Below are 22,626 nucleotides of genomic sequence, written 5' to 3'. Positions count from 1 at the left end.
TCGCTTCCATCATTAAGGACTGTCGGCATCTGGGACGTGCCCTCTTGATAGTGCCGTTGGAGAGGATGCCCCCTTTTCTGTTTCCTTTATTAATCTTTTTTATGGATTTAAAAGGAACATAAATACAAACAAGAGGAGAATTATCTCAAATATGTATATCAATAACAATACAAACTGAAATTAAAATAGACATTATCAAAACCATACATAGTGTTAAGCTAGTATATAATATATAAATAAAAAAAAGAAAACAGCAATTCTCTTATCAGTTCATGAAGAGGGAAGAAAAAACTTTGAATTTTAAATGAAGAGAACAAAAACCCCACCACACTATACAAAAAAAGAAACGAAAAAAAGGGACTGGGCAGTCCGTTCTGAGGCTACGACCAAAAAAAAAGAGAGACTTTCTGATGAAATCTAAAACTTCAAAACAAAAATTGGAAAAATAATAAATCAAATTAAATGAAAGTATTGAATCAAAGGTCGCCAGATTTGCTCAAATTTAAAGGAGGTATCCAGTGTCCGACTTCTTATTTTCTCTAGACTTAAACAGGATATAATGGAGGAGAGCCAATAAAAGACCGTAGGTGGATTAGAATCCTTCCACTTCAATAAAATGGCTCTCCTCGCCCCCTTCTCATTATCGCCATCAGGGGCCTGAAGGCCCACACTCATCGTTTGAGGGTCAGCCTCTTCCCCTCCGCCACCCGATTTCTGAACGGCCCATGAACGCGACCTCACTCTTCCTCTCTTGCACTGCTTACTGAATTTAATGTTCACTATTTGCTAATTTTTTGCCTTGCGCTGTACTGCCGCAGAACGCAAAAAAAAATTACGACCCGTCAATGATCATAAACTTGCTGAATTCTCCTCAATCTCGGAGGTAGCTCATGTCCTTCCTTTACCCTCCTCGTTCCCCTCAACAGGCACGCACCCCATCTCCCCCCAGCAAGCCCCTCAAAGGGTTCACACGATTCCCAGCTGGCTGTTACGGGGCCCGTGCCCCCTCTTTCCGGATCAGAGGCTCGATGCGCAGACTTCCCTCGTCCCACTCGTGCTGCCCTTCACGCGCCAGCCCTCCATTCTCGCCACCTCCTCCTTGAGGCCTCCTGCTTGCCTGATGTCCCATGCCAGAAGCCTCGCCCATGCCTGTGCTCGCTGTGTCACGGGAGTCAGATCACTTCAGTAGGAGGACGCGACCTTTCGCTGCGATCTCTATGCCAAACGCAATGCCAAGTTTAACCCAAATCTCCCTACCAACCTATTGACCATAAGACCTAGAAGCAGAATTTGGCCATTTGGCCCATCAAGTATGACTGTGACATAGAAGCAGAATTTTTAAGACCATCAGATAAAGGAGCAGAAGTAGGCCGTTTAGCCCATCGATTCAATCATGGGCTGATGCAATTCTTCCAGTCATCCCCACTCCCCTGCTTTCACACCATACCCTTTGATACCCTGGCTAATCAAGAACCTATCTATCTCTGCCTTAAATACACCCAATGACTTGCCCTCCACAGCCGCTCGTGGCAACAAATTCCACAGATTTACCACCCTCTGACTAATTTCTCCTCATCTCTGTTCTAAATGGATGTCCTTCAATCCTGAAGTCGTGCCCTCTTGTCCTAGACTCCCCTACCATGGGAAATAACTTTGCCATATCTAATCCATTCAGGCCTTTTAACATTCGGAATGTTTCTATGAGATCCCCCCTCATTCTCCTGAACTCCAAGGAATACAGCCTAAGGGATGCCAGACGTTCCTCATACGGTAACCCTTTTATTCCTGGAATCATTCTCGTGAATCTTCTCTGAACCCTCTCCAACGTCGGTATATCTTTTCTAAAATAAGGAGTCCAAAACTGCACACAGTACTCCAAGTGTGGTCGCTCGAGTGCCTTACAGAGCCTCAACATCACATCCCTGCTCTTATATTCTACACCCCTATAAATGAATGCCAACATTGCATTCGCCTTCTTCACCACTGTCTCAACCTCTCGGGTATCCTGCACAAGGACTCCCAAGTCCATTTGCATCTCCGCATTTTGAACTCTCTCCCCATCGAAATAACAGTCTGCCTGTTTGTTTCTTCCACCGAAGGCATGACCATACACTTTCCAACATTGTATTTCATTTCCCACTTCTTTGCCCATTCCCCTAGTCTCTATGCAGGCTCTCTGTTTCCTCAACACTACCTGCACCTCCACCTATCTTCGTATCATCGGCAAATTTAGCCACAAGTCCATTAATCTCACGGTCCAAATCATTGACATATATTGTAAAAAGCAGCGGTCCCAACACCGACCCCTGTGGAATTCGATTGGTAATCAAAAGCCAGCCAGAACAGCACCCCTTTATTCCCACTCTCTGTTTTCTGCCAGCCAGCCGATGTTCCACCCACGCTCGCAACTTCCCTGTAATGAATGTAAGTTGATCATGGGCGATGGAGGCTCTGCAGACCTCCGCAGCCTGCTGCGAGCCCACGCTCTGCCACCTCGATACCAGGCGGTTGTGCGGCCAGTTAGAATGAGATCCACCGCGGTGATGCAGCAAACCTCCTCGAAGTCCCGGTAGAGTCTTGAGTCCATCAATGCACCAGGCCCAGGACAGATCCTCCAAGATGTTTGTTTGGTATTTATTTGGAGATGGTTGACACCCAGCAACCTGAAGCTGCTCTCCGCTGACCCCTAAATGAGGCCTGGAATATGTGTGTTTCCCTGACTTTTTCTCCCCCCCACCTTCCCGAAATCGACAACCGTCTCCGTTCTCGCCCCACCTCGGGCGCGACGCGCTCCTTGGCAATCCCGCTCTGTGTCCGCCTGGGCGCTCCTCTCCCGTCTCGCCAACTCACGCGTCGACTCTCAGTCCGGTACTGCGCGGCCCCCTTCGCCCGCTCTCGCCGCCGCGCGGGGGGAAGACCCGCAAGCCTTCTGACCGCCACTGTGTCTCTTCTCTCCCCCCCACCCCCCAAAAACAGATCAGCGGGATTACATCTGTGAGTACTGCGCCCGGGCATTCAAGAGTTTACACAACCTGGCTGTGCACAGGATGATTCACACGGGCGAGAAGCCCCTGCAGTGAGTATTAACTGGCGCAGACCCTGTCCGTGTCCGGCCGGCCGGCCGTGGGTGCGTCCCGGGGTGGTGCAGCCGGTTCGCACCGTCCTCCGTCTCCCCTCTCTTTCCACCCTCAACCATCCAGGTTCACCCATCTCTCTGCCCTCACCCATCCAGGGGCCCATCTGGTGGTCCTTCCCTACCTCCAGCCTCGCCCATCTGGCTACCCTCCCCAGCTTCCTCCGGCCTCGCCCATCCGGGAGCAGAATAAGAAGTTTGGGGAGAGAGCGGACGGACTCCGAGCTTCTCCGTCGATGGGCCCTGCCCGAAGGGTCTCGGCCCGAAAGGTCGACTGTTCGCTCTTTTCCGTCGATGCTGCCCGGCCTGTTGAGTCTCTCCGGCGTGTTGTGTGTGTGTGTCGCTGAAGGAGGTGGAATGTGGTAGGAGAGGAGAGTGGGCAGTGGGGGGAGAAAGGGAAGGAGGGAGGGGGCGCCTGGGAGAGGTCATGGCAGGTGAGGAGAGGAGAAAGGTGGTCAGAAGGGAGCTGGGATTGGGAATGGGAAAAGAGACGGACAGACGCGCACACTCGGACAGAGAGGCAGACACGCAGACTCGCGCACAGTCTATCTCTTTTAACCATAGAAACTACAGCACAGAAACAGGCCTTTTGGCCCTTCTTGGCTGTGCCGAACCATTTTCTGCCTAGTCCCACTGACCTGCACACTGACCATATCCCTCCATACACCTTCCCATCCATGTATCTGTCCAACTTATTCTTAAATGTTAAAAAAGAACCCGCATTTACCACCTCGTCTGGCAGCTCATTCCATACTCCCACCACTCTCTGTGTGAAGAAGCCCCCCCCTAATGTTCCATTTAAACTTTTCCCCCCTCACCCTTAACCCATGTCCTCTGGTATTTTTCTCCCCTTGCCTCAGTGGAAAAAGCCTGCTTGCATTCACTCTATCTATACCCATCATAATTTTATATACCTCTATCAAATCTCCCCTCATTCTTCTACGCTCCAGGGAATAAAGTCCTAACCTATTCAACCTTGCTCTGTAACTGAGTTTCTCAAGTCCCGGCAACATCCTTGTAAACCTTCTCTGCACTCTTTCAACCTTATTAATATCCTTCCTGTAATTTGGTGACCAAAACTGATCACAATACTCCAGATTCGGCCTCACCAATGCCTTATACAACCTCATCATAACATTCCAGCTCTTATACTCAATACTTTGATTAATAAAGGCCAAAGAACCAAAAGCTCTCTTTATGACCCTATGACGCCACTTTTAGGGAATTTTGTATCTGTATTCCCAGATCCCTCTGTTCTACTGCACTCCTCAGTGCCTTACCATTAACCCTGTATGTTCTACCTTGGTTTGTCCTTCCAACGTGTAATACCTCACACTTGTCTGTATTAAACTCCATCTGCCATTTTTCAGCCTATTTTTCCAGCTGGTCCAAGTCCCTCTGCATGCTCTGAAAACCTTCCTCACTGTCTACTACACCTCCAATCTATGTATCATCAGCAAATTTGCTGATCCAATTTACCAGATTATCATCCAGATCATTGATATAGATGACAAATAACAATGGACCCAGCACTGATCCCTGTGGCCTCCACTCAGAGAAGCAATTCTCTACTACCACTCTTTGGCTTCTTCCATTGAGCCAATGTCTAATCCAATTTACCACCTCTCCATGTATACCTAGCGACTGAATTTTCCTAACTGACCTCCCATGCAGGACCTTGTCAAAGGCCTTACTGAAATCCATGTAGACAATATCCAGTGCCTTCCCTTCATCCACTTTCCTGGTAACCTCCTCGAAAAACTCCAATAGATTGGTCAAACATGACCTGCCACGCACAAAACCATGTTGACTCTCCCTAATAAGCCCCTGTCTATCCAAATACTTGTAGATTCTGTCTCTTCGTACTCCCTCCAATAACTTACCTACTACCGACGTTAAACTCACCGGCCTATAATTTCCCGGATTACTTTTCAATCCTTTTTTAATCAAGGGAACAACATGAGCCACTCTCCAATCCTCCGGCACCTCACCCGTAGACAGTGACATTTTAAATATTTCTGCCAGGGCCCCCGCAATTTCAACCCTAGTTCCCTTCAAGGTCCGAGGGAACACCCTGTCAGGTCCCGGGGATTTATCCACTTTAATTTTCCTCAAGACAGCAAGCACCTCCTCCTTTTCAATCTGTACAGTTTCCATGATCTCACTACTTGATTCCCTCAATTCCATAGACTTCATGCCAGTTTCCTTAGTAAATACAGATGCAAAAAACCTATTTAAGACCTCCCCCATTTCCTTTGGTTCCGCACATAGCCGACCACTCTGATCTTCAAGAGCAGGGGTCCCCAACCTTTTTTGCACTGCGGACCGGTTTAATATTGACAATATTCTTGCGGACCGGCCGGCCGGGTGGGGGGGGGGAGTAGGGGGTAGGGTTGCCAATGAACAAGAGTCGCAGTCAAATGTGTTGTTTACCCCAAAAGACTACAATGACCATGAAGCCTTGCGCGGGCACCAATGCGCATGCGCGTTGTGACCTACTGATCTCGGCCCCCCCGCCCCCAAGCAAATCGTCTTTTGGCGATTCTGTTCGTGGGGGTGGGTGTTAATCACTACCGGAATATAGGTGATAAGTGGGTAATACACTCAATTTTGTTTCTAAAAGTGTTTATCTAACGAATTTAATATTAAACACACACCGCATATTTTCCTCGCATGGATATAATGATGTCAATTATCAGGGGAGCTTGAAGTGTTGAACGAACTTCCAGTAGAAGTGGTATAGGCAGGTTCGATACGATCATTTACAGAAAAATTGGATAGGTATCTGGACAGGAAAGAAATGGAGGGTTATGGGCTGAGTGAGGTCGGCAGGACTAGGTGAGAGTAACGTTCGGCACGGACTAGAAGGGCCGAGATGGCCTGTTTCCATGCTGTAATTGTTATACGGTTATATAGGTCACTTATAAGTCAATAACATCATAACATTTTAAGTAATGTTTGGATATTAAACGCACAGCACGTATTTTCCCTGTATGAACATATAAAATCATTGCAACACACCAATATCGCTGAATCAGTGGGAGCCCTGGACTTGTTTCCCTGCAGCAAGATGGTCCTATTGAGGGGTGATGGGAGACAGCGATAGTCGAAGGGGATTCCTGATGTCCAGTCTATTCCGCAGTTCAGTTTTCGTTACATTCATTGCAGAAAACTCCGCTTCGCAGAAAAATGTTGGAAATGAAAGCAACGTTTTCAGTGCTTTTGTGGCTGTCTCGGGATATTTAGCCTTGACTTTGATCCAAAATGCCGACAGAGATGTTATGTCAAACATACTTTTCAGCCCGTCGTCATTTGCAAGCTCGAGGAGCTGATCGCCTTCCCGCCCTGACACGGATGACGCGCGGGTCATGACCTCGCCTGCGTAATGGCTGATCAGTGGCCGTGACAGGGAATGAGGAAAGGTGCAGCTGACCAAATCATATCGCTTCCTCGCGGCCCGGTACCGGTCCACGGCCCGGTGGTTGGGGACCGCTGCTCAAGAGGACCAATTTTATCCCTTACAATCCTTTTACTCTTAATATACCTGTAAAAGCTCTTTGGATTATCCTTCACTTTGACTGCCAAGGCAACCTCATGTCTTGTTTTAACCCTCCTGATTACTTTCTTAAGTAGTTTCTTGCACTTCTTATACTCCTCAAGCACCTGATTTACTCCCTGTTTCCTATACATTTCATACAACTCCCTCTTCTTCTTTATCAGAGTTGCAATATCCCTTGAGAACCAAGGTTCCTTATTCCTATTCAATTTGCCTTTAATCCTGACAGGAACATACAAACTCTGCACTCTCAAAATTTCCCCTTTGAAGGCTTCCCACCTACCAATCACATCTTTGCCGGAGAACAACCTGTCCCAATCCACGCTTTTTAGAGCCTTTCTCATTTCTTCAAATTTGGCCTTCTTCCAGTTCAGAACCTCAACCCTAGGACCAGATCTATCCTTGTCCATGATCAAATTGAAACTAATGGCGTTATGCTCACTGGAACCAAAGTGCTCCCCTACACAGTCTTCCGTCACTTGACCTAATTCGTTTCCTAACAGGAGATCCAATATTGCATCCCCTCTAGTTGGTCCCTCTATATATTGATTTGGAAAACTTTCCTGAACACATTTTACAAACTCTAAACCATCTAGACCCCTAACAGTATGGGAGTCCTAATCAATGTATGGAAAATTAAAATCCCCTACCACCACAACTTTATGTTTCCTGCAGTTGCCTGCTATCTCTCTGATTTCCTGCAGTAGCCTGCTATCTCTTTTTAGTTTTCTCACCCCTTACGTTGTGGTGTGTATGGCGCGTGTGGCCAAGTGGTTAGGGTGCTGGACTAGCGATCTGAAGGTCGCGAGTTGGAGCCTCGGCCAAGTCTCAGTGCGTTGTGTCCTTGAGCAAGGCACTTAATCACACACTGCTCCAGTCCACCCAGCTGAGAATGGGTACCGGCAAAACTGCTGGGGGTGAACCTCGCGATAGACTGGCGTCCTATCCGGGGGAGGTGCGGGGGGGAGTCTCGTACTCTCAGTCGCTTCATGCCAGGGAAACCGGCGTGAGCAGCGGCCTGATGAGCCTGAGGCTCGGGACAGACTTTAACTATGTTGCAGTGTGCGTGTGTATTTTTCCCTCAATCTCGGACCCTCTACCAGAGGGTCCGGTGCCGTATCCCTTGCTGTTCCCAGCAGGGTGCTCTGCTAGACTGAGATCTCGTAGGTTGTTCCCAGGCTCTGTTGGAGCCGCCATCCCAGCCCAGGCGCCACAGCCCCAAGTGTGCTCCGATCGCCACTGGGATTCCTCTGGCTTTGACCTTCAGCTGCCGTCACATCTGCTCCTTCGAGCCCTGGCACTTCCCCAGCTTCTCGTATTCTTTGTTCCTGACGTTGCCGTCGCTCGGGATTGCCACATCTGCGACTATTGCTTCCGCGAGTGAGGAAACCTGCGGACGCTGGAAATCCGAGAGACACACACACACACACACACACACTCCCCCCCCCCCCCCACTCGAGGGTCTCAGCAGGCCAGGCAGGCAGCCGTCGCCTCGGGCTGAGACCTTCCGACAGGACAATTACGATCCCTTTCTTCAGCTCCTGGTCCAATGTTACTATACTCTGGATAAATACGAGGGGTGATTGATAAGTTCCTGGGCTAAGGTAAAAGGAGTCAATTTTACAAAACCGAACACATTTATTTTTCAACACTGTCCCCTCCTACACATACACACTTAGTCCAGCGGTCATGGAGCATACAGGTCCCTTCTTTGCAGAAGTGGTCCACAGCATGGGGTGATTGATGAGTTCATGGCCCAGGGTAGAAGGAGATGAGTTGTCAACTTCAAACTTTCTGCATAATCACTCAAAGAGTTGAACTGCACGCACATGTCACGAGAGCGTCTTGGACCTCCAGGTGGTCCACAGCAGGGATGATTGATAAGTTCGTGGCCTTAGATAGGAGAAGATGAGATATACCACTTAGAGTGAAAATGCAGAAAGTTTGAAGTTAATAACTCATCTCCTTCTACCTTAGGCCACAAACTTATCAACCATCCCTGCCGTGGACCACTTTCTGGAGGTCCAAGACGCCGACCTCTACAAAGACAGGATCCGTATGCTCCACGACCGCTGGGCTAAGTGTGTACATGGCGGAAAAATAAATGTGCTAGGTTTTCTAAAGTTGACTCCTTCTTCCTTACCCCACGAACTTATCAATCACCCCTCATGTATCTATATAAATCAGGTGCTGGCCAACCAACCAGACGTAGTAATATTAAACCAGGAACAGGAGATGAGACAGATACTGTTGGAGAGAGAGAGAGAGTAGGACAGATAGGTTGGAAGGGGTGGGGGCAGAGGGAAGGAAGTACAGTGGAAGATGATCGCAGTGGAGGCTGCCACAGTAAATATATTTACGACAAGGTTGGATAGATTTTTGCACGATAGGGGTATATATAAATATTGGCCAACCGACCAGACAGCAGTATAATGTGTGTGTGTGTGTGTGTGTGTTTAACTCGAGTAGCAGGATGACCTTTAATGTGCGTTTCTACGGTCCACGTTACACCTTGTGCTCCCCCCCCCCCCACCCCGGCTTCTGAACTGACTGAGCAGCACCCTCACCTCTGACGCACACCGGATGCCGGGCTGCTCGGCAAGTCAGGCGACACCCACGGAGAGGAGTAAACGAGTCAGCGTTTTGGGCCGAGAACCCCTCCGCCAGGGCTGGAAAGGATGGGGGGGGGGGGTGAGGAAGAAGCCAGAATAAGGAGGTGGGGGGTGGACGGTGATAGCAGTGGGAGGCTGCCTCAGTAAATATATTTAAGACAAGGTTGGATAGATTTTTGCACAGTTGGGGAATTAAGGGTTACGGAGAAAAGGCAGGTAGATGGAGATGAGTCTGTGGTCAGATCAGCCATGATCTTATTGAACGGCGGGGCAGGCTCGATGGGCCGGATGGCCGACTCCTGCTCCTATTTCTCACGCTGGCCTTCACTGCCGGAGGGATTGAATTCAAGAGCAGGGAGGTGATGCTGGAACTGTACAGGGTACCGGTGAGGCCGCACCTGGAGTACTGTGTGCAGTTCTGGTCTCCATACTTGAGGAAGGATAGACTGGCTTTGGAGGCGGTGCGGAGGAGGTTCACCAGGTTGATTCCAGAGATGAGGGGGTTAGACTATGAGGAGAGATTGACTTGTCTGGGACTATACTCTCTGGAATTCAGAGTGATGAGAGGAGGAGATCTTATAGAAACATATAAAATTATGGAAGGCATGGATAAGATAGAGGCAGGGAAGTTTTTTTCCACTGGTAGCTGAGACTAGAACTAGGGGACACGGCCTCAAGATTGGGGCAAACAGATTTAGGACGGAGATGAGGAGGAACTGCTTTTCCCAGAGGGTGGTGAACCTGTGGAATTCTTTGCCCAATGAAGCAGTGGGGGCTACCTTAGTAAATATATTTAAGACAGGGTTGGATAGATTTTTGCACAGCAGGGAAATTAAGCATTATGGGGAAGAGGCAGGTAGGTGGAGCTGAGTCCGTGGCCAGATCAGATCCTGGTGGCCGACTCCTGCTCCCATTTCTCATGATGGGTGAGAGCCGGTCAGGGTGAGGTTGGTGGTGTGGGGTGAGTGTGTGAGGTTAAACCCTGGGGAGTGAGATTGCTGGAAGGGGTAAAGGACTGAAGAAAGACAGGGAGGTGATGGGCCGAGTGAGTCCGGGGACGGAGGGACGGGAGAACGGACAACGAGGTGGCAGGGCACGCGGCGAAGGTACCGCGGGGTGTCGGTGAAATCGGTGCCCGGGCTGGAGGCTTCCCGAACACCACGGGGTGTTGCCCCTCCAGCCCAGGCGCGGCCTCGTCCCGGTGGCAGTGAGCTTGTCGTTTTGCGACGGCCGATAGACGGGGAATCTCGCCCGCAAGCCAACGGAGTCGGAGAAACCGGTCTTGTCTCTCTCTCCCCCCCCCCCCAGGTGCGAGATCTGCGGCTTCACCTGCCGACAGAAGGCCTCGCTGAACTGGCACATGAAGAAGCACGATGCCGATGCCAACTACCAGTTCTCCTGCAACGTCTGCGGCAAGAAGTTCGAGAAGAAGGACAGCGTGGTGGCCCACAAGAGCAAGTCCCACCCAGAGCTGGTCATCGCTGAGGCGCTGGCCGAGAACTCGGAGATCGTGCAGTCCTAGAGTCCACCCCCAACCTCCCTCTACCCACCCCCAAAACAACAGGGCTGCGGGTAGTCACCCCGGCAAGTGCCCGTCCGCCCTTCTCCCCCCCCCTCCTCTCCCCTCCCTCCCTGGTCAGTGGAGAGGAGGGGGGAGCAGGCGGGGTCGGGGGGGGAGCGGGGAGGAGGAACATCAGAGGGAGAGAGCGCGAGGGGGCGGAAACAGCTTTGTTGGCCCACAGGGTGGAGTGCGTGTGCGGGGGCATGTGTTCGTGTGTTGTAGGTGAGGGGGTGGGTTATTTATGTGAGCGCACCCGTCCTCCGGCGCGGGGGGTTGGTAGGTGTTGGGGGGGGGAGGTGTTTAGTGCGCCCGCTCGTCTCCTCAGAGGGTGCTCGGCATGTGCGTGGGATGCTCCCTCGTCTCAGCTCGCCAGAGGGAGGGCGCCACACCCCCCCCCATGCACGCACTCCCACCGCCATCCCCACCCCAGCCTCCCTCGAGACCGGGACGCGCGACGCAGGGGCGGGCGAGAGCAAAGCAGAGTGCTGCAGGGGAGGGGGGTGCGGGGTGGGCCTTGGGGGCCCTGAATGTAGGCGGGGTGTGGGCGAGGCGCTCGCTTTTTCACCCCCTGTGGGTTGTACTGAACTGTAAATACCTGTAGCCCAACCCTCCCCTCGGACGGGCAGTGATGGGTGTGGCTGTTGTAAGTAGTGTTGAGCTGGTGGTGACAGGGTCTTGTTACAATTCTAAGTTACTGGATTACATAGAAGAAACCATAGACTCCACCGTGAGCACTGTTTAGTTGAATAAATCTGTATAAATAACTATTAAAACTGAAAACAGAGAGCAATAAACACAGTATTTTCTTCCAACGCGTTGTCTTTCTGCAGACCGGGAGGGGCCCCGGGGGCTGGGTGATCTCGCAGTGAGCCGTGGCCTCGCTCTCTCTCTCTCTATCTCCGTCTGCCCGTGCGTGTGGCTGGGTTTCCGGGGGCTCGGGGTCAGCTTGCTCCCCTCCGAGGGCGGGTGAGCGGTGCTCGTTCTCTTTCTTTCTTTATCAATCTTTTTATTAATTTAAAAAATGTACATATATACAAACGAGGAGCATTATCTCAAATATCTATATCGATAACAATACATATAAAAGGTAAAATAAACATTGTCAAGATCATACATGGTATTATTCTAATAGTATATAATAAAAAAATAAGATAATCGATTCTCTTATCATTTCATAAAGAGAAAAAAGAAACTTTTATAATTTTATATACATTAAAAAAAACACTATTCACTATAAACGAAAACAAAAAATTTAGGAAAAGCAAAAGAGAAAAAAAAAGAGACTGGGCAGCCCATACTGAGAGTAAAAGCAAGAAAAGAGAGAAACTTAATGATCAAATCCAAAGTTTCGAGAAAGTAACTGGAAGGGCAATAAATCAAGCCATATGAAAATATTGAATAAAAGGTCGCCAGGTTTCTTCAAATTTAAAGGATGTATCAAATGTCCGACTTTTTATTTTCTCTAAACTTACACAGGACGTAATGGAGGTAAACCAATAAAAAATAGTAGGTGGATTAGAGTGCTTCCATTTAAGCAAAATGGCTCTCCTAGCCAATAAAGTTGTAAAAGCTATCATCCGTTCAGCAAAAATAGGAATATATCCTGCTTCCGGTGGAATTATCCCAAAAATTGCTGTGATTAAATTCAGTTGTAGGTCGAAATTCAAGTCTTTTGATAAAGTTTTAAAGACATCTTTCCAAAAATTATCCATCTTGATACAAGACCAAAACATATGAGTTAAAGTAGCCACCTCAATATGACACCTGTCACAAATAGGATTAATATTGGGAAAAATACGGGCTAATTTATCCTTTGACATACAGTGGCATGCAAAAGTTTGGGCTCCACTGTTCAAAATTTCGATATTTCTTCTTACTGTGAATAGCTAAGCAAGTAAGATTAGCTGATTTCCAAAAGGCATAACGACTTCGTCAGTCCACAAGACTTGTTTCCAAAATGCATCAGGCTTGTTTAGATGTTCCTTTGAACCTTTTGAATGGAACATTTTGACTGCAATGAGCAAAGGTATGTTTGGAGAAAAAAGGGTGCAGAATTTCATGAAAAGAACCCCTCTCCAACTGTTAAGCACGGGGGTGGATCGATCATGCTTTGGGCTTGTGTTGCAGCCAGTGGCACGGAGAACATTTACTGGTAGAGGGAAGAATGAATTCAATTAAATACCAGCAAATTCTGGAAGCAAACATCATAGCTTCTGTAAGAATGCTGAAGATGAAAAGAGGATGGCTTCTACAACAGGGTAATGATACAAAACACACCTCAAAATCCACAATGGACTACCTCAAGAGGCTCAAGCTGAAGGTTTTGCCATGGCCCTCACAGTCCCCTGACCGAAACATCACCGAAAATCTGTGGATAGACCTCAAAAGAGCAGTGCATGCAAGACGGCCTGTGAATCTCACAGAACTTGAAGACTTTTGCAAGGAAGAATGGGCGAAAATCCTCCTGACGAGAATTGGAATACTCTTAGCTGGCTACGGAAAGCATTTACAAGCTGTGATACTTACCAAAGGGGGTGTTACTACGTACTGACCATGCAGGGTGCCCAGACTTTTGCTTCAAGCCCTTTTCCTTTTTTGTTATTTTGAAACTGTAAAAGATGGAAATAAAAAAAGTTTTATTGCTTAAAATGTTAAAGGAATGTGTCATCTTCAACTTTATGCCTTTTGGAAATCAGTTCATCTTTTACTCGCTTAGCTATTCACAGTAACAGAAATTTTGACCAGGGGTGCCCAAACTTTTGCATGCCACTGTATGTGCCCGATGTACTACCATGAACTGTATCAAGGAGTGACAGGCACAAATAGATGAAGTATTTACCAAATGAAAAATTTTATCCCATTGATTATCTGAAAGTGACTCTCGAAATTCCAATTCCCACGCACATTTAATTTTATCGTTAGATACCTTTCACAAATTTAATAGCCATTTATAAATTATAGCTATCAGTCCTTTTTGAAATGGTTTAACCTGAAAAAGAGTATCTATCATATTGAGTGAATAAGCAGAGGGAAATTTTGGAAGTAAACTATGTAAAAAATTCCTAATTGATAAATATCTAAAAGAACTGTGCATTGGTAAGTCATATTTGTCCACTAACTGAGTGAAAGACATTAAGCAATCCCCTATAAACAAGTCTAACAAAGTTATTATTCCTTTGGTTTTCCAAATTAAAGAGGTCTGATTGATGGTTTAAGAAAATAATTAAGATGGATTTTACTAGAAAGAAAGTTATCAAAAAATCTACGAAACTGAAACAAAATTCTTAATGTATGTTTAATAATGGAATTGAGGTCTCGACTACCAATCTTAGCAAAAAAGGAAAAGGAGCTCCCAGTAAAGGGCCCAAAGAATACCCCTTCACCGAGTTTTTCTCCAAATCCACCTATAAAGGACAATCGTATGTCTGAATAATGAATCCAAAATGAAATATATCGAATATTAATTGCTCAGTAATACATTCTAAAATTTGGCATGCCTTTTAAAATTTCTGCAAGAGGTTTACTCAATCTAGGATTTTTATTATTCCAAATATAAGATAAAATTTTACAGTCTGTTCTATCAAAAAAAAAGAACAGTTCAGGAACAAAAGAAGGGAGTGCTTGAAATACATATAAGAACTACGGTAACAATATTTTAATAGCATTAATTCGACCAATTAATGATAATGTCACAGGGGAGACCATTTTGAAAGTATTTGTTGCGTGTATTCAATTAATGGAAGTAAGTTATATTTATACAGGTCCTTAAAATTTTTGGTAATTTTAATACCAAGGTAAGTAGTTATTTTTAGCAATGCTAAAAGGAATTTGATCACATTGATCCAAGTAGTTATTAATAGGAAATAACTCACTTTTGTGCAAATTTAATTTGTATCCAGAAAAACGAAATTCAGAAAATATAGATAACATAGAAGGAATAGATTTCTTAGGATCTGAAATATAAACTAGCAAGTCATCTGCATACAACAAAACCTTCTGCACTTTATCTCCTCTCTTAATACCTTGAACATTATTAGAGTCCCAAAGAGCAATAGAAAGAGGTTCTAAAGCCAGGTTGAATAATAGTGGACTAAGGGGACGACCATGCTGGGTACCTCCGTACAGCCCAAAATAAGGAGATTTTTGATTGTTAGTTATAACTGTCGCCATAGGAGCTTGATAGATCAGCTTAATCCAGGAAATAAAACCTGGACCAAAATTAAATATTTCTAAAACCTCGAATAAATAAGACCACTCTACCCTATCAAAGGCTTTCTCTGTATCAATAGAAACAACACATTCGGAGTCTTTAGATGGAGAAGAATGAATAATGTTCAATAATCTCTGAATATTAAAATATGAATATCTATTCTTAATAAATCCAGTTTGATCCTTAGAAATAACCTTAGGTAAAATATTCTCGAGCCTGTTGGCCAAAATCTTATAAAGAATTTTAGAATCCACATTTAATAAGGAAATTGGTCTGAAAGAGGCACATTCAGATAAATCTTATTCTTTTTTGGGAATTAATGAAATTGATGCCTCATAGAAAGTTTTGGGAAGTGTTCCAGGGGATATAGAATCAATGAAAATTTGGCATAAATGAGGTGTAAGTATTCCAGTAAAAGTCTTTAAAAATTCTGCTGTAAATCCATCGGGTCCCGGAGCTTTACCTGATTGGAAAGAGGATATAGCCGAGGATATAGCCCTTGCTATTTCCTGTCGTTTAATAGGCGCATCTGATGTATCCATATCTTGAATAGAAATTTTGGGTATATTCAATCTTTGTAAGAATCTATTCATAAAAGTAGTTCCACAATAGTCAGGAAAACCAGATTTATAAAGGGTAGAGTAAAAAAATCCAAGAATACCTTATTAATTTCCTGTTGTTCTGACTGTGTCTGCACACTGCCTGTACCCACTGTGAGTGCCTGCTGTTCTGAGTGTGTCTCTTCCCGTGGTCTGCCTGTATCCATTTTGAGTGCCTGGTGTCCTGAGTCTAACTGCCCCCTTTGTTTGCCTGTACCCACTGAGATTGTCTGGTGTTCTGAGTCTGCTCTCCTTGCCTGTACCCACTGTTCCATTTGTTACCTGTACCCACTTGAGATTGCCTGGTGTTCTGAGTGTGTGTGTTCCCTTTGCCTGTACCCACTGAGACGGCCTGGTGTTCGGAGTGTTGTCCCTCTGCCGGTACCCATTGAGACTGCCTGGTGTTCTGAGTGTGTGTGTTCCCTTTGCCTGTACCCACTGACAGTGCCTGGTGTTCTGACTGTCTGTTCCCTTTATCTGCCTGTACCCACTGAGACGGCTTGGTGTTCGGAGTGTTGTCCCTTTGCCCGTACCCGCTGAGAGTTCCTGGTGTTCTGAGCGTGCCCATTGACCTGTCCGCCTGTCCCTGCAGTGTCTGGTATTCTGAGCGTGCCTGTCTTTGGAAACTCCCTGTACCTACACTCTGTCCTCTACACACCTGCTCGCTTCCTCCTGCCTTACCCCCAGGGAGCGTCTGCTGCCATGTGTGAGCACACCCCCCCCCACACACACACACACTGCCCGTCGGTCTCCGCTAACCTTTCTCTCTTCCATTGGGAGAAGAGACTGCAGTTGGTTTTCACACTGCCTGGGAGATCACCCTCACTCCTCCTTTCCCGAATTCGGAACTGGCTCCCGGCCTGGGTCCACCCCAATTTCCTTTTCCGGCGACGTCGCCCGCCTTCTCCGCAGGTCTAAACCTTATCCCGACCTTCAATACCTCTCACGCACCTGAGCTGTGTCCCCTGCTGAGGGGCAGATGAGCAGCCGTCTGCTGGAACTGAGAGACCGCAATACTGAGGGCCAGAATCAGCCTGTTTGGCCCATCAAGTCTGCTCTGAAACCCCCTCTGTAATATTTTTATGCACTTGCTGACCGAGTTCCTCTCGAACTCCCTTTTAAATATGCTGAACGACTCTGCCTCCACGGCTGCCTGTGGTAATGAATTCCACAGATACACTCTGGCCAAAGAAATTGGCCTTCATCTCCGTTGTAAAGGGACGTCCTTCTATTCTGAGAGGGTGTCATCTCGTTCCCGACTCAGCCACTAGAGGGAGCACCCCGTCCACACCCGCTCTACCAGGACATTTCAATGAGGTTGAGAAGGCATACGGTGCATTGGCCTTCATCAATCGTGGGATTGGGTTTAGGAGCCGAGAGATAATGTTGCAGCAATACAGGACCCTGGTCAGACCCCACTTGGAGTACTGTGCTCAGTTCTGGTCACCTCACTACAGGAAGGAAGGTGGATACTGTAGAGAGAGTGCAGAGGAGATTTGCAAGGATGTTGCCTGGATTGGGGAGCATGTCTTATGAGAATAGGTTGAGTGAACTTAGCCTTTTCTCCTTGGAGCGACGGAGGGTGAGAGGTGACCTGATGGAGGTGTACAAGATGATGAGAGGCATTGATCGTGTGGATAGTCAGAGGCTTTTTCCCAGGGCTGGAATGGCTAGCATGAGAGGGCATAGCTTTGAGGTGCTTGGAAGCAGGTACAGAGGAGATGTCAGGGGTAAGTTTTTTACGCAGAGCGTGCTGAGTGCGTGGAATGGGCTGCCGGAGGCTCAGCAATCTCCTCCCTCGCTTCCCACAGTAGCCTAGGGTACATTCCATCCAGTCCCGGTGACTTATTATCCAACTTAATGCTTTCCAAAAACTCCAGCACATCCTCTTCCTTAATATCTAAATGCTCAAGCTTTTCAGTCCGCTACAAGTCATCCCTACAATCGCCAAGATCCTTTTCTGTAGTGAATACTGAAGCAAAGTATTCATTAAGTACCTCTGCTATCTCCTCCGGTTCCATACACACTTTTCCACTGTCACACTTGATTGGTTCTATTCTTTCACGTCCTATCCTCTTGCTCTTCACAATCTTGCAGAATGCCTTCGGGGTTTTGCTTAATCCTGTCCGCCAAGGCCTTCTCATGGTCCCTTCTGCCTCTCTTAATTTCATTCTTAATCTCTTTCCCTCTAGCCTTATAAAAACACCCAGTAGAGTTATTGACCGCTTCTTATTCCTACCTTCCACCCACAGAGACTCCGTAGACAACCCCTCCATGACTTACTACTCTGCAGCCGTGACACTATCTCTGATCAACAGTGCCACGCCCCCCACCTCTTTTACCTCCCTCCCTGTCCTTTCTGAAACATATAAAACCCGGCACTCTAAATAACCAGTCCTGAGCCCGAGCCATCCAAGTCTCTGTAACGGCCACACAATCATAGCTCCAAGTACTGATCCACGCTCAGAGCTCATCCGCTTTATTCGTAATACTTTGCATTAAAATAGACGCATCTTAGTCCATCGGACAAAGCGCGTACCTTCTCCATCACCTGCCTATCCTCCCTTCCCCACGGTCTCCAAGCTTTCTCTATTTGTGAGCCAACCTTCCTTTCCTCCGTCGCTTCAGTTCGGTTCCCACCCCCCAGAAATTCTCGTTTAAACTCTCCCCAATAGCCTGAGCAAACCTCTCCGCCAGGATATTGGTCCCCCTCAGATTCAAGTGCAACCCGTCCTCTTTGTACAGGTCACACCTGCCCCAGGAGACGTCCCAATGATCCAGAAATCTCCACATCAATCTATTCCCATACTCACTGTCACGTGGCACAGGCAGTAATCCCGAGATTACAACCTTAGAGGTCCTGCTCCTCAACTTCCTTCCGAACTCCCTGTTGTCTGTTTTCAGGACCTCCTGCCTTTTCCTACTTATGACGTTGGTACAAATATGTACAACGACCTCTGGCTGTTGTCCTTTCCACTTCAGGATATCTTGGACGCGATCAGAAGCATCCCGGACCCTGGCACTTGGGAGGCAAACTACCATCCGCGTTTCTTTCCTGCGTCCACAACATCGCCTCTCTGACCGCCGCCCCCCCACCCAACTATAGGGTCCCTTATCACTGCTGCCATCCTCTTCCACTGTTGCTTCCCCCAGGGTCTCCCCCAAAAGTAGTACTTATGGTTCAGGGGAGGACAGCCGGTGGAGATCAGATTTTCTCTTCTGCTGGATGAACTGCCAGCCGCGGCTGAGGAGCCCCATCTGCCCGAAGCGACTGGCTTTAAGGCGCCGGCGTCCCGCCTTTGCCCCTTCTCCCGTCAGTGGGGAAACAGTACCCTCGGGCTCAGGAGCTAAGCCACAGGCGAAGGCCAGGAATCTGGGTTTGGGTGTCAGAGGCTGTTTGAGGCGCACGCCATTGGGAGCATTTAACAGGTAGCGGGAACTTAACCCCCCATTAACACCCTCGGCTATAACAACCCGAAGGAACCTCAGTGGTGCTGTCTCTCTAAATAATTAAGTTACTACGTCACCCCGGACACTCTATCGTTTCCCACCCCACCCCCATGCGGCACAAGATCCAAGAGCCTCGAAAGAACGTACCCCCGGGTCCGATCCCGCACCCACCACGTCTCCTGGCACCTCGTTCCTCACTCCGAGTGAAGAAACTTCCTCCCCTAACCCCCCACCATGTTCCCCTTAAGCATTTCACCTTTCACCCTCAACTCATGACCTCTCACCCAACAGCTGAACACTCCTGATCTCCCAATCCACCTTCCTGATACTGCCTGGTCTGCTGAGTGTGTGTGTGTGTGTGTGTGTGTGCGCGCGTTCGCGTTCGTGTTCGTTCCTCGGGGGCTTTAATGAGACACCCCACCCCGCTCATTCTTCTAAGCTCCAGCGAGGAGGCGGCCGGAGCCACCACAGGCGCTCGTCTCGTTAAAGCCCGAGCAACACGCACAAAAGGCCGGAGGAACTCAGCAGGCCAGGCGGCATCTATGGAAAGGAGTAAACAGTCACCGTTTCGGGCCGAGACCCTCCGGGGAGGGGGTGGGGGTGGGGATTTCGTTCTGAAGGGACATCTTTTGTTTGACTCATTAAAGCCCGTCAGCTATTGGAAAGCTATTCAGACCCAGTACTGTGCACACAGTGATATTAATTGAGTTTTTGAGAATTGAGTAATTGAGAATTCACCCCCGAGGTGCGAACAAAGTTGGCGTCAAAGTTCGGGCAGAGATCACAAACATCCAGAGAGATCCAAAAACCAGAATCTGGAAACAGGGAGAGTCGATATTCGGACGGACAGACTACAGATAGGAATGCTGGAAAGAAAGGCTCAGGAAAAGTCACTGGCACAATCTGGCAACAAACAGGTGAAAACACGGGACTGAAACACACCGAGCAATATACAGAGAGGCGGATGATAGGTGGAGCACAAGGAGACAGAAGCGGCAGCGAAACAGGTAATAATGGGGAACAGGTGAGAGACGGAGTACTCAGTAATCCAGGGGCTGGAGTAGAGCAGGAGCGGGGACAGGAGCACATGGGACATGGAAACAAACAAGAGCACATGGCAATACAAAACCACAGACTGACGGCTAGGAGGAAAACACAGAACAAGACAAAGTTCAGCTGGAGGTACCGACATAAAATCCTCAAGGGATTGGACAGGCTAGATGCAGGAAGATTGTTCCCGATGTTGGGGAAGTCCAGAACGAGGGGTCACAGTTTGAGGATAGAAGGGAAGCCTTTCAGAACCGAGATTAGGAAAAAACTTCTTCACACAGAGAGTGGTGAATCTGTGGAATTCTCTGCCACAGGAAACTGTTGAGGCCAGTTCATTGGCTATATTGAAGAGGGAGTTAGATACGGCCCTTGTGGCTACGGGGGTCAGGGGGTATGGAGGGAAGGCTGGGGCGGGGTTCTGAGTTGGATGATCAGCCATGATCATAATAAATGGCGGTGCAGGCTCGAAGGGCCGAATGGCCTACTCCTGCACCTATTTTCTATGTTTCTATATGGGTGTCAAAGGTTACACGGAGAAGGCAGGAGAAAGGGGTTGGAAATAAATCACCCATAGCGGAATGGCGGAGCAGACCCGATGGGCCGAATTGCCTAATTCTCCTGCTGTCTCTTACGGGAACCTGCTGTGGCCAACTGTTTCCACGGAGTGCGGTCGGCCTTAAGGCAGGTACATTAACTAATTTTTTTTAAAAAAGTCCTAAAATCACTTGGACAATAGGGAGGGGCAGAGAGTGAACTCGCTGTGACGGGCACCTTGGCCGGCACCGAAGGGTCTCTTTCTACGCTGTGGGGCTTACCAGCCTCAGCCCCGGGGAATCTACTCTGCGCCCTATCCGGATGCAGCACCGCACCCCCCCGCACTGTTCATCCAAGGGGTTGCTGGCTGGAGGTCCAGCTGGGAGGACCCAGTCACTGCCTGGGATGGTTCAGAGGTCGAAAAAAAGAGGGCATTGGGAATGAGTAGGCCCTGGGCAGAGATGGGAGTTAGAGAGAGGGAGGGTGAATTAGAGTGAGAGTAAGACAAAGAGCCAGCGAAAGTATGAGAGAGATTGAGGGAGGGTTAGAGAGAGAATGAATTAGTGAGTGGGAGTAAAAGAGAGTTAGTGAGACAGCGAGTGAGAGTTAGAGATACTGAGAGTGAGGGTGAGAGAGTTAGAAAGTGACATAAAGTAAGAGAGAGTTTAGAGAGACTGATTTAGGGAAAGAAAAGAGTATAAGAAAGAAAGTTAAAGAGAGAGTGAGAGAGAGATTGAGAGAGCGAAAGACGAATAAATTATTCGGAAGGCCCATACTGAACATAGAACAGTATAGCACAGTACAGGCCCTTCGGCCCACAATCTTGTGCTGACCCTCAAACCCTGTCTCCCATATAACCCCCCCCAACCTTAAATTCCCCCATATACCTGTCTAGTAGTCTCTTAAATTTCACTAGTGTATCTGCCTCCACCACTGACTCAGGCAGTGGATTCCACGCACCAACCACTCTCTGAGTAAAAAACCTTCCTCTAATAACCCCCTTGAATTTCCCACCCCTTACCTTAAAGCCATGTCCTCTTGTACTGAGCAGTGGTGCCCTGGGGAAGAGGCGCTGGCTGTCCAATCTATCTATTCCTCTTTATATCTTGTACACCTCTATCATGTCTCCTCTCATCCTCCTTCTCTCCAAAGAGTAAAGCCCTAGCTCCCTTAATCTCTGATCATAAATCTGAGTATCGAGCTATTTCCTCACAGCGTCAAAGAGCTGAGTTCAATCCCAGTCCTCCGGCGCTGCCTGTGTGTTCTTACCGTGACCTCCCTGAGCTCTCCCCCGTCACCCGGGCCTTCAGTGAAAAAAGGGAGATGAAGGGCGCGGGGAGGGAGAAAAGGGAGGAGCGCAGATCAGGGAAGCACAGAGAGAGAGGTCAGAGGAAGAGGAGATGAGCAGAAAGGAGGGGAGTGAGATAAAGGGAACAGAGGGAGTGAAGGGAAGTGGAGATGAGGGGGAAGGTAGAGTAAAGGGAGGGGAGATGGGGAACGGAAGGGTAAAAGGGATTGACAGGGAGTGGAGACGTGGGAAGGGAGGGAAATGTGGGGTAAAGGGGGAATGAAGCGGAAGGATTAATGGGAGATGGGGGGGGGGGGATCAGACAGGAATTCAGAGGGCAAACACGAGGAAATCTTCCGAGCTCTTCTTTCAGTTAGTCCTGACGAAGGGTCTCGGCCCGAAACGTCGACTGTACCTCTTCCTAGAGATGCTGCCTGGCCAGCTGCGTTCACCAGCAACTTTTATGTGTGTTGCAGGAATTCAGGGGGAGTGGGATCATTTGGGAAGGAGAAGCAAAAGAGATTTTAAAAAAAAGTTTTATTTGTCACGCGTAGATCGAAGCCCGCGGCCAGGGAGTGGAGACGTGGGAAGGGAGGGAAATGTGGGATAGCGAAAGGGAGATGGGCGGGGGGG

General features: G+C 48.1%; 1 protein-coding gene across 1 annotated transcript in view; it reads left to right on the top strand.

Moving 5' to 3' along the window:
- Nucleotides 1–11,916, top strand: part of zfp91 (ZFP91 zinc finger protein, atypical E3 ubiquitin ligase) — a 121,804-nt gene extending 109,888 nt beyond the window's left edge. Inside the window, exons 11-12 of the mRNA XM_063036731.1 lie at nucleotides 2,977–3,076; nucleotides 10,610–11,916. Of these exons, the coding sequence (XP_062892801.1) occupies nucleotides 2,977–3,076; nucleotides 10,610–10,823 (314 nt within the window). The 3' untranslated portion in view covers nucleotides 10,824–11,916. The remainder of the gene's footprint in view (nucleotides 1–2,976; nucleotides 3,077–10,609) is intronic.
- Nucleotides 11,917–22,626: the final 10,710 nt, after the last annotated feature.

This window comes from Mobula hypostoma, chromosome 31 (assembly GCF_963921235.1).
Source record: "Mobula hypostoma chromosome 31, sMobHyp1.1, whole genome shotgun sequence".
Classification (NCBI taxonomy): Eukaryota; Metazoa; Chordata; class Chondrichthyes; order Myliobatiformes; family Myliobatidae; genus Mobula; species Mobula hypostoma.
This window is presented reverse-complemented; position numbering and strand designations above follow the sequence as displayed.